The 11,165-nt window shown below is 39.0% G+C and overlaps 1 protein-coding gene across 2 annotated transcripts in view; it reads left to right on the top strand.

The window, feature by feature from the left end:
- The window catches only part of LOC111979255 (myosin light chain kinase 2, skeletal/cardiac muscle), a 33,858-nt gene extending 24,989 nt beyond the window's left edge, over positions 1-8,869 (top strand). For both annotated transcript variants that reach the window (XM_024009667.3, XM_070448840.1), the window contains exons 13-15: positions 2,993-3,071; positions 6,380-6,437; positions 6,746-8,869. In XM_024009667.3, the coding sequence (XP_023865435.1) occupies positions 2,993-3,071; positions 6,380-6,436 (136 nt within the window). In that variant the 3' untranslated portion in view covers position 6,437; positions 6,746-8,869. The remainder of the gene's footprint in view (positions 1-2,992; positions 3,072-6,379; positions 6,438-6,745) is intronic.
- The last annotated feature ends 2,296 nt before the right edge of the window (positions 8,870-11,165 follow it).

An 11,165-nucleotide genomic window follows, 5' to 3' on the forward strand; every position in this document is an offset into this window, starting at 1 on the left:
TCGGTAGAACAGAACATAATAGCAGGCCAATTCATAGGTCTATGCAAACAAATTAAACAAAATATTTAACACATCTGGTTAGTAGCTATATAATCAGTTCAATGTCAATAACGTATCCTAATATTTTCACTCTGATTAGACTTATAAAATCACCAATGTCTCTATTAAATTCGTTTTATATTTATTTGTGCGTTGATTGGGGAAAATCAGCTTGCAATCAAGAGAAAAAGTCTCAAGAAAGGTGGATAATAAATAGAAGTTTCAGGTAAGAATGGACAGCGAAATAGGCATTCTTACCATATTTCTCCATTGTCAAACCAGAGTGTCTTTTTGGCAACAAAACGGTTGATTTTTGCAAATAGTTAAATATTAGACATCCATATGCATCTAAGAATGCACTTGCAAAAGTTACCTTTCCACCCAGACAGAGACTCAACCGAGGCAGTAAATCTCAAGCTTCAACTGCTGGCTACTCATCCGTTGCAAACTTCTTCGGGATCAGTGTCCCTTCCATGGGAAGGTTGAGCTAACGTAGGCTAATGCAATTAGCATGAGGTTGTAAGTAACAAGAACATTTCCCAGGACATAGACATATCTGATATTGGCAGAAAGCTTAAATTATTGTTAATTGAACTGCACTGTCCAATTTACAGTAACTATTACAGTGAAAGAATACCATGCTATTGTTTGAGGAGAGTGTACAATTTTGAACATGAAAATATATTAATAAACAAATTAGGCACATTTGAGCAGTCTTGAAACAATGTTTTTAATCGAAATGCAATGGTTCATTGGATCAGTCTAAAACATTGCACATACACTGCTGCCGTCTAGTGGACAAAATCTAAATTGCACCTGGGCTGGAATAATACATTTTGGCCTTTCTCTTGCATTTCAAAGATGATGGTACAAAAAAATACAAACGAACGGTTGGTTTTTCCTTTGTATTATCTTTTACCAGATCTATTGTGTTATATTCTCCTACATTCCTTTCACATTTCCACAAACTTCAAAGTGTTTCCTTTCAAATGGTACCAAGAATATGCATATCCTTGCTTCAGGGCCTGAGCTACAGGCAGTTAGATTTGGGTATGTTTTTTTGGCGAAAATTTAAAAAAAGGGGAGGATCCTTTTAACCCAACAACAGAAGCGCTTCCCTAAAGCTGCCTGGGTTTAAACATCTCTTTTCCGACAGTGAAAGGCTCAAATAATAGGGACAGAATAGCAGAGTAAATGTTTTGTCTCCTCGAATATTGAATGCCACAGCCTAGCTTCAGAATGTCATCACAGTCACGTCTTTTGTGGGCATTTTAAAGCTTGTTTCTAGAATAAGGCATCATGGAGTTGTTATGGAATGCTTTATATTATCTAGATCATTTTATTTATTTATTTCAAAATTTAAAGCTAACAATAGGTATCCTTTTTAACCTTTTCTTTAACAAAGGGTATGGCATACAGTGCCTTGCAAAAGTATTCACCCCCCTTGGCGTTTTTCCTATTTTGTTTCATTAAAACCTGTAATTTAAATGGATTTTTATTTGGATTTCATGTAATGGACATACACAAAATAGTCAAAATTGGTGAAGTGAAATGAAAAAAAATTCGAACGGAAAAGTGGTGCATGTATCTGTATTCACCACCTTTGCTATGAAGCCCCTAAATAAGATCTGGTGCAACCAATTACCTTCAGAAGTCACATAATTAGTTAGATTGCACACAGGGGGACTTTATTTTAGGGGGACTTTATTTTTCACATGATCTGTTATGTGATCTCAGTAAATATACACATGTTCTGAAAGGCCCCAGAGTCCGCAACACCACTAAGCAAGGGGCACCACCAAGCAAGCGGCACCATGAAGACCAAGGAGCTCTCCAAACAGGTCAGGGACAAAGTTGTGGAGAAGTACAGATCAGGGTTGGGTTATAAAAAAGTATCCAAAACTTTGAACCTCCCACAGAGCAACATTAAATCCATTAAAAACAATTTTTTTAAATAGGAAAATAGACTCTAGCAAAGCCCTATTGTTGTTAGTGAAGTCGAATTAAATTAAGACAATTGTTGAACGTATTTACTTTCGTCTCCGTTTGCTGTCCACCTCTGTTWGGTTATGTCGCAGCCAATCCAACACTGATGTCTGCTGACTTGCCTTTTTCTTTGACTTCCTCATTAATGAGTTTATGATTTAAAAAGTGTCTGTCTCATGACATTGCTATACATTTGGTCTCCAGTCTATGAGCTACAGAAAAACCACATAGGCTACTACTCTTTCCACCGTATGCTACATAATTTATGTTAAATGAATCTGATGGAGCGTTGGTAGAGCACCGCAGCGCTGCGTCTCTCTAACAGCACCCTGGAGAGGCGCGCTGGGCATGGACAAAGTGCACACTGATTATCAAGGGGCGGCATCAGCGCTCACCTAAATAGCCCTCATGCCACTGGGTGAGAGAAGTTATCATTGTTTTTAGACAGAATAATGTGAGGTGTTATGTGTTGTTGGAGGTGCGTCTTGGTCAGTTTAGCTCGGAAAAGGCCTCCCTCGTCAAACTGCCACTCTAGGAGGCTGCCTAATCCTACCTAATGGGCGGGCCGGCTGTGTGGACCTAATCATAGAATAAAATGTAGAATCCCTATAAATTCTATAGCATCTCTATGGTCCCAATTATAAAGATTTTTCATTTAACTTTGAAAAACGTATTAGCTTGTATTGTGGCATAAACCCAACCAGTCATGATGTTTTCATCTGCTTGTCAAACAATCACTTCAAAGGGCTTACAGTATTTATTTTGCCAGGACGCCGTACCGAGCCACCTTACTTTCTCCCCTGCATACATCCGCCTTATTCCAGAATATATTGCTTAACATATAAAGTATATTTTGCAATATATTAAAATCTATCTATAAGTGGAATGTCTGCCAAGAGACAGAGCTTTACATCTGTATATACATTTATCTCACTGTTTGTGTTTGTGTTTGTGTGTTATTGTGCAGTTGGAGGATAGGTGCCTCTGAAGCATTGAGGCATCCATGGCTCTCTGACCCAGTCCTCCATCACCGACTTCATGAAAAGGTACAGGACACCTACTCACTCCTTATAGAGAACAATTGTATTGACCTTTTATTTCTGCACTGTCTCTATGCACCCGTACAGGGCCCTACACACTCACTCCATCATCTGATCACTTGTACATAATATGCACATACATTTATACTGACTCTACACACACCCACTCACTTACAGTGCATTTGGAAAGTGTTCAGAACCCTTGACACATTTTGTTAGGTTACAGCCTTATTCTACAGTCATACATTCATTATTCAACATTATTTTCCCACCTCATCAATCTATAAAACAATACCCTATAATGACAAAGCAAAAGCAGGTTTTTAGATATTTTTGCTAATTTATTACAAATAAAAAATGAAAATATGATATTTACGTAAGTATTCAGACCCTTTACCTTGTTGAAGCACCTTTGGCAGAGATTACAGCCTCAAGTATTCTTGAGTATGACGCTACAAGCTTGGCACACCTGAATTTATGGGGCGGCAGGCAGCCTAGTGGTTAGAGCGTTGGACTAGTAACCAAAAGGTTGCAAGTTTGAATCCCAGTGCTGACAAGGTAAAAAATCTGTCATTCTGCCCCTGAACAAAGCAGTTAACCCACTGTTCCTAGGCTGTCATTGAAAATAAGACTTTGTTCTTAACTGACTTGCCTAGTTAAATAAAGGTAAAAAAATAAACATTTGGGGATTTTCTCCCATTCTTRTCTGTAGATCCTCTCAAGCTCTGTCAGGTTGGATGGGGAGTGTTGCTGCACAGCTATTTTCAGGTCTCTCCAGAGATGTTCGATCGGGTTCAAGTACGGGCTCTGGCTGGGCCACTCAAGGACATTCAAAGCCACTCCTGCGTTGTCCTGGCTGTGTGCTTAGGGTTGTTGTCCTGTTGGAAGGTGAACCTTCGCCCCAGTCTGAGATCCTGAGCGCTCTGGAGCAGATTTTCATCAAGGATCTCTCCATTCATCTTTCCCTCGATCCTGATCAATCTCCCAGTCCCTGCTTCTGAAAAACACCCCCACAGATTGATGCTGCCACCACGATGCTTCACCGTAGGGATGGTTCCTGGTTTCCTCCAGACGTGACGTTTGGCATTCAGTCCAAAGAGTTGAATCTTGATTTCATCTGACCAGAGAATTCTGTTTCTCATGGTCTGAGAGTCTTCAGGTGCCTTTTGGCAAACTCCAAGGGGACTGTCATGTGCCTTTTACTGAGGACTGGCTTCTGCCTTGCCACTCTACCGTAAAGGCCTGATTGGTGGAGTGCTGCAGAGATGGTTGTCCATCTGGAAGGTTCTCCCATCTCCACAGAGGAACTCTAGAGCTCTGTCAGTGACCATCGGGTTCTAGGTCACCTCCCTGACCAAGGCCCTTCTCCCCCGATTGTTCAGTTTGGCCTGGAAAGCCAGCTCTAGGAAGAGTCTTGGTGGTTCCAAACTTCTTTCATTTAAGAATGATGGATTCCACTGTGGTCTTAGGGAACCTTCAATGCTGCAGACATTCTTTGGTACCCTTCCCCAGATCTGTACCTCGACACAATCCTGTCTCGGAGAACTCGGACCAAGTCAAGGGGTCTGAATACTTTCCGAAGGCACTGTACAAGCTGCTTCTACTCTGTTTATCTTTTATCCTGTTGCCTAGTCCTTACCCCTATAGATATCTACATCCATCACTCCAGTATCCCTGCACATTGTAAATATGGTATTGGAGCTGTCCCTGTATATCAGGGGTCGGCAACCTTTTTTGTTTGGAGTGCCAATTTACTATTTATCTTACCATTTCTAGCGATCTGCATGCCAGTAAGGATTTTCATATGTGCATTACAACTAATTGTGTCTATTGAATATCTATCAAAGTAAGAATTCCATAGCTCGCTAAACAGAGGAGCTTTCCATTAGCACCGCAGGCTTGATCTTGGAACACAGATTCTCTTAGTGAATTATATAGTGACATTTAACCACGGGGTGGCCAATCTTATCTTCAGTCAGCTTTCCCAATCCTTTGTTTCCCCACCATAGTGGGGTGTAATAGTGAATATGTTTTTGATATCGACACCTCTCTCCTCAAAATGATCTGTGAAGGCTTTTGCTACGTCTTCCACCTTTAGTAGTACCATGCATGGGTTATAGACAAAGCAGCTCCTCACGTACCTGCTCTGAGTCACAGTATCTTGCAACAACTGCCAGACGTGGAGTGTCATTCACATCCAAACTCTCATCAAGAGCCACACAGGTGCATCTTTTGACGCTACAGTTTGCTGCTCCTATACATTTTCAACCATCTCGGTAACGTGCCTTTCAACAGTTCTGGCAGACACAGGTGTAACGGATGTGAAATGGCTAGCTAGTTAGCGGTGGTCTGCGCTAATAGCGTTTCAGTTGGTGACGTCACTCGCTTTGAGACCCTGAAGTAGTGGTTCCCCTTGCTCTGCAAGGGCTGCGGCTTTTGTGGAGCGATGGGTAACGATGCTTCGTGGGTGACTGTTGTTGATGTGTGCAGAAGGTCCCTGGTTCGCGCCCGTGTGGGGCGAGGGGACGGTCTAAAGTTATACTGTTACACAGGCATGTATTTTATCTTTGAGATGACTGTGTCTTTTGATTCCTTCAGCCTTGTCCTCCTCATCCTTAAAGTTTTTCTCATGTCTCGTTCCAAAAATGATGCCGCACACTTGATGTCCGACAAACAACAGTTTTGCCAACAAAGAGAGCAAATAGACCGGTGCATCAGTAAAACTAATCATTATTAATTTGTCCAAGAGGCAATAAATGAGTGGACATCTGCCTTATTTTTCTTTTGCTGATAACATGTGAAAACGAATCTCTCATCTTCAGTGTTGCCTTGGTTTTGAATTTTGCGGGAGAGGTGAGGTGGGTTGTCTTGCACTGAACTAATAATATGAAACTCCTGCAAAATCATGAAAGCCCATTGGCTAATCAGGATTGARTTACCTTGGAAACTACGACATTGCAGTGAATACCAACGCAATTTTGAAATCAATGTATCGAAGGCTGGCACACTTGCCTTAGGTTGCCGGCCCCTGCTGTATATAGTATGCGTATTTTTTTTATAGTATTGCATTGTTATTGATGATTGCAATGTTGGGTTTTTGAGTTTGTAAGAAAGGCATTTCACCGTAACTTGTGCATGTGACATTAACACTTGAAACAGCTTACTACCTTAGAGAATACCGCTATATTATGAAGTGGTGCAGTTCTTATTTTTAAAACAGGCACTGATTGGTTTGCTGAGTTGAGGAAGTGTTTTTGTTTCTTATTGTTATCGATGATTGACTTAACTTAGTGTTTTGCCTCTGTGTTTTATAGAAGAACATGTGTAACCGCTCACGGCGATCTTCATGCATACTCATTACAGATAGTTGAGGTAAGTCTCTAAACCTTCCTCATCACAAATTGTATCTACTTCCTACTGCATATTTTTCTACATTTGTGTAAACACCCTACACAGTTTAATGGAATATTTTCCCCAAAATGCACATGTTACGTCTCAAGTCAGGATTCAGCTCTCAATCTCAACAATAAAGTCATGTCCTCCTAGAAACCACCAGGGGGAAGCATTTTCTCAATATTTGGGCATAAAGGCAGTAAGAAGTTCAGATTAGAGTGTTATAGCCCAAAAAGGTTGACATTGCTGAAACTTAACTGTTTCCCATCCCATTATGTTTTGAGCAGCATGATGACTAGACGGCGCCAGCTGTGGCCACCTGGACCAAGCCTGCTGTACACCTGCATATTTACCAGCGCTTACCTGTCTAAACACCTGTAGAACTACAGCTGTAGAATGACTGGAGCTTACCTGTCTGTACACCTATAGAACTACAACCTGTAAAACTACAACCTGTAGAATTACTGGAGCTTACCTGTCTGTACACCTATAGAACTACCGTAGCTGTGTTATGAATGGACGATACATGTTACCTGAACTGTTAGCTCACTAGATATGCTGTTTTGTTGTTTTTAGCACGTATGTCCAAGGATAGGTTACAAATTAGACAAAAAGAAGGAATTGGTTTTAGTGGAAACATTAACTGACAGTCGTACTGTACTTTTTTGAATGGGTTGTCATGTACTGTAAAAGTGCTATTTCAGTGTGATGCCAAAGCTTAGAAGACTGGAGGCTGTAGTGAAAGATAGTATACTAGGTACAGCGTGTGAATTTCATCTGCAATGCAAGGTTAGTATGACATAACACCAAACTCTAACCTAGTATCTTGTAAATACTTTGTGGGTTTGATTTTGTCAGACAAACTAGATTCCAGATAAAACTATGTTTACTTTTAGCCAAAGTTTGTTTGTTTCCCTGTCGTACAGTTTTACTGTTCTCTTCCCTCATGTGTGAATCCATCTTGATTTGCTGTACTTCCATATCAGTTATCCACATTGCATCTCAATGTTTCTGCTGGGATGCTGCTCTCCATTTCATTTCATCTTCTGCTAATGTGAAACAGTTCCATGTTGAGTACTGTACCCCACTTTTCCTCTGACTGTGTGTATTTATCAAGCCAAAGGATTCTTCCGTTGAACTTGACTGATAGATAGACAAATGTCACGTGTTTGTTATTTGTTTTGTGCTCTCTTGATATTGGGTGTAAATAGATCAAATATGTAGATATTTGCTTAAACCTTTAATGCAGACCTGGAGTACTTAGTATTGAGTCTGGGAAAGCATTGATATACTGTTTTCATTTTGTTGAAATCATTCGATCCATTATAGAATTATAGAATATCAAATCCTGTTGATATTGTATTTTGTATTTTGGAAAAATATGTACTTTGCGCAGGAATATTTATTACAAGATGATTGGCCTCCCAGATTTAGGGTCAGCTTCTAAGGGTTAAGTTTCAGAGATGACTCATTTTGATTTCACACAAACAGAACAAAAAAGGCCGAAATTCAAGCAAGGATATTAATACATTTAAATCTAAAATAATCGGACAATGTTTGGGACGTTTTATCCATGTTCTAGTATATTTGTAAATCTACAGTATGAAAAGGGTTGAATGGATATTGTCTGGTCAGTTTTCATAAGCTCTAGCACTTTATATTGTTATTTGTTTAAATCAGATGAATTTATCAAAACTAATCCTAGCACTTAAGAGAAAATACCATGTTAGAAGTTATGTTTTTTTGCTTGTAGTCATACCCTGCATTATTTCATTATATTTTGTTAATGTGTGTGTGTGTGTGTATATATATATATATATATATATATAACAGTTTTACTTTATATTCAAATAATTCAAGTCTTTTTCAGTGGAAAAAAAATATTTTGCCTTTGTTACTTTTTATTTAATGAAAGCATGCTTTTTGCTTTCATGTGCTCAGTAAAACCAATTATAGTACATACATGACACATTATACATAATTATTTCAATGTGTAGGGTTGTGCATAAATGTTTCCATTGCTACTATTAATATTTGTTCAAACTGTTTCTCAATGCTTGTCCACATGTTATCATTTTGTAATTAAAAATTAAACTACTTTATTACCTTCCATGAATGTTGGCTATTGGAAAGTATACTAGCTATTAGAATTAAATATGGCTAGTATTTCATATATTCAATTTTTTAAATAATTTCCTCTATGGTGTATCTTAGGTTTACAGTTGTATAAACAGTAAAACTGCTGTCTTTTTAAGTCCGTTGAACATTGATTGTCATTGTTTTGAAGGATAGAGTACAATAAAAAATACAATAATGATCTGATCTCAGCAATGGAGTGAAACACATTTTGAATTCAATGTTTCTTTTGAAGTTGTGGAGCATTAAAACTGAAATAAATATTACAGCGAAAGAAAAAACACCTTTATTATCATTTAAGTGTTGTAATTTTGTATTTAACCTTTATTTAACTAGGCAAGTTAGTTAAGGACAAATTCTTATTTACAATGACGGCCTACATTATCACAAGTGTCTTTTCAATTCTCTTTAAAACGTATTCAAATTGTGTTGTATTTCCAACATTAAGTAAGAACAAAACTTTAGTTCTGAGTTTCTGTCAATCACAGTGTTGGTGTTTTGTTGGGTTCCTGACTGTCGCTCCTGTAGCTTCGAGGCTAAACCAATCCCAATGGGTTTCAAATTCCATTGACCACATGTGTCCAGTAGAGGGCAGTAAAACCAGGAAAGAAATCCGTAGCCTACTCAGGATTTCAATGTAGATATACATTGAACGCACAAAACATCAGGAACACCTGCTGTTTCCTTGACAAACTGCCCAGGTGAATCCAGGTGAAAGCTATGATCCCTTGTTGATGTCACCTTTTAAATACACTTCAATCAGTGTAGATAAAGTGGGTGAGACAGGGTAAAGGAGGATGTTTAAGCCTTGAGACAAGGGAGACTTGGAATGTGAATATGTGCCGTTTCAGCGGGTAAAGACAAAAGATTTAGGTGCCTTTTATACGGGGTATGGTAGTAGGTGCCAGACACACCGGTTTGAATGTGTCAAGAACTGCAACGCTGCACAGCTTCCCGTGGGTATCAAGAATGGGCCACCAACCAAAGGACATCTAGCCAACTTGACAGAACTGTGGGAAGCATTGGAGTCAACACGGGCCAGCATCCCTGTGGAARGCTTTCGGCACCTTGTAGGGTCCATGCCCCCCGACAAATTGAGGCTGTTCTGAGGGCAAAAGTTGGTGCAACGAAATATTAAGATGGTGTTCCTAATGTTTTGTACGCTCAGTGTAGGTCTACTGAGTCATGCTCATCAGGCTCTCCTTTAAACAAAAGCAATGTTCAAAAGTTGCAGCAGGTGGGTCGGGTCGTTCAACCAATTTGGTGTCTTTTGAGCAGTGTAATTTAGTCCACCTAATTTTAACATTCAGTCCAAAAAAAAAWCATAAAAAACATGTTATCCCATCTCATTTGGTGAAATAAAAAAATGACTATAGTAAGTACCTAATAAAAAAAGTAACAGGGTTGATGATTTGTTCTTAAATCATCCATAAAATCCCTTGTTACAGGGAGAATGGAAGATTGTTGTAAGCAACAGCGAGTGGCAATTGAATGCAAATTAAATTCAAACATTGCTAGCCTGTCTATCTATGGGTAACAGGGTTGATGTTTTATGCTCGACCCACTCAGTTTTCCACCACAAAACATCAGAAAATGGCCAAAAAGAGTAGAACCAGCTTACCTGGTTTTACTCTATGATTTGACTATTAAATGTTCAATGTTTCTTTCGAATAATTTTAAAAAGGAATCGTTCCACCATATTAAAATTAGAGTTCAGTTCACATATAGGGTTAAACTTAAAATGATGTACAGGCGTAAATGATTCATGAATCACATTACATAACGAATCATCTTCAGAAATGTTTCACTAATCACATTACATAACGAATCATCTTCAGAAATGGCTACAACATAACTAGGGCGTTGATTGTGAAACTTGGATACATTTTGGGATTAAGTGGGTTAAAATCTTCCTAGAAGTGACACAGGGTTGACCGAGGGATTTATTGAATTCTCCATGTGGTCTATATTAAAGGATACTTCATTTAATATAACAGGCTTTTAAAAATGCAATATCGGTGCACAATTTCTATTTAAAATATCAAAGGCACTCTTTTCATGGAACGACCCAGGTACTTTTAAGACCAGGTCTGATGGTACAGTTTATCTCCTTGGTTTAATGGGTTGTCAATAGCCATTTGCTGCAAGTGTTCATGGCATGGCTGTAGTTGCTGTAACATTTGTCAATCTACCTCTTCATTACCAAGTTTTCAAATGTAGTTTGTCATTTTTTCAGAAGGTGGTTACAGGTACAGGTAGAACATTCAAAATCATTTTAATTCAGATATATTCATACATTCAGTTATAATATTTGTATTTCATATGACCTACTTCCCTGTACCTGTGGGCTGCCACCTGAAAGAATCATTTTAAAAAACAATCAAAGAAATGCATAGAAAGACAAAGAACAGCATCAACAGAAATATTCTGTATGCAAGGAAAATTAAAAAAGGCTCCCCCTTCCCAACCCATTCCCCCCAACCCCCTCAGTCCCCATGCACCCGCCCGCATCCTCCCTCCCCACCCGAAAACCATGTTTCCCACCCCTTCCCACCACGCCTAGCTCCCCTC

The sequence above is a fragment of the Salvelinus sp. IW2-2015 genome, linkage group LG19, assembly GCF_002910315.2.
Source record: "Salvelinus sp. IW2-2015 linkage group LG19, ASM291031v2, whole genome shotgun sequence".
NCBI classification, from domain to species: Eukaryota; Metazoa; Chordata; class Actinopteri; order Salmoniformes; family Salmonidae; genus Salvelinus; species Salvelinus sp. IW2-2015.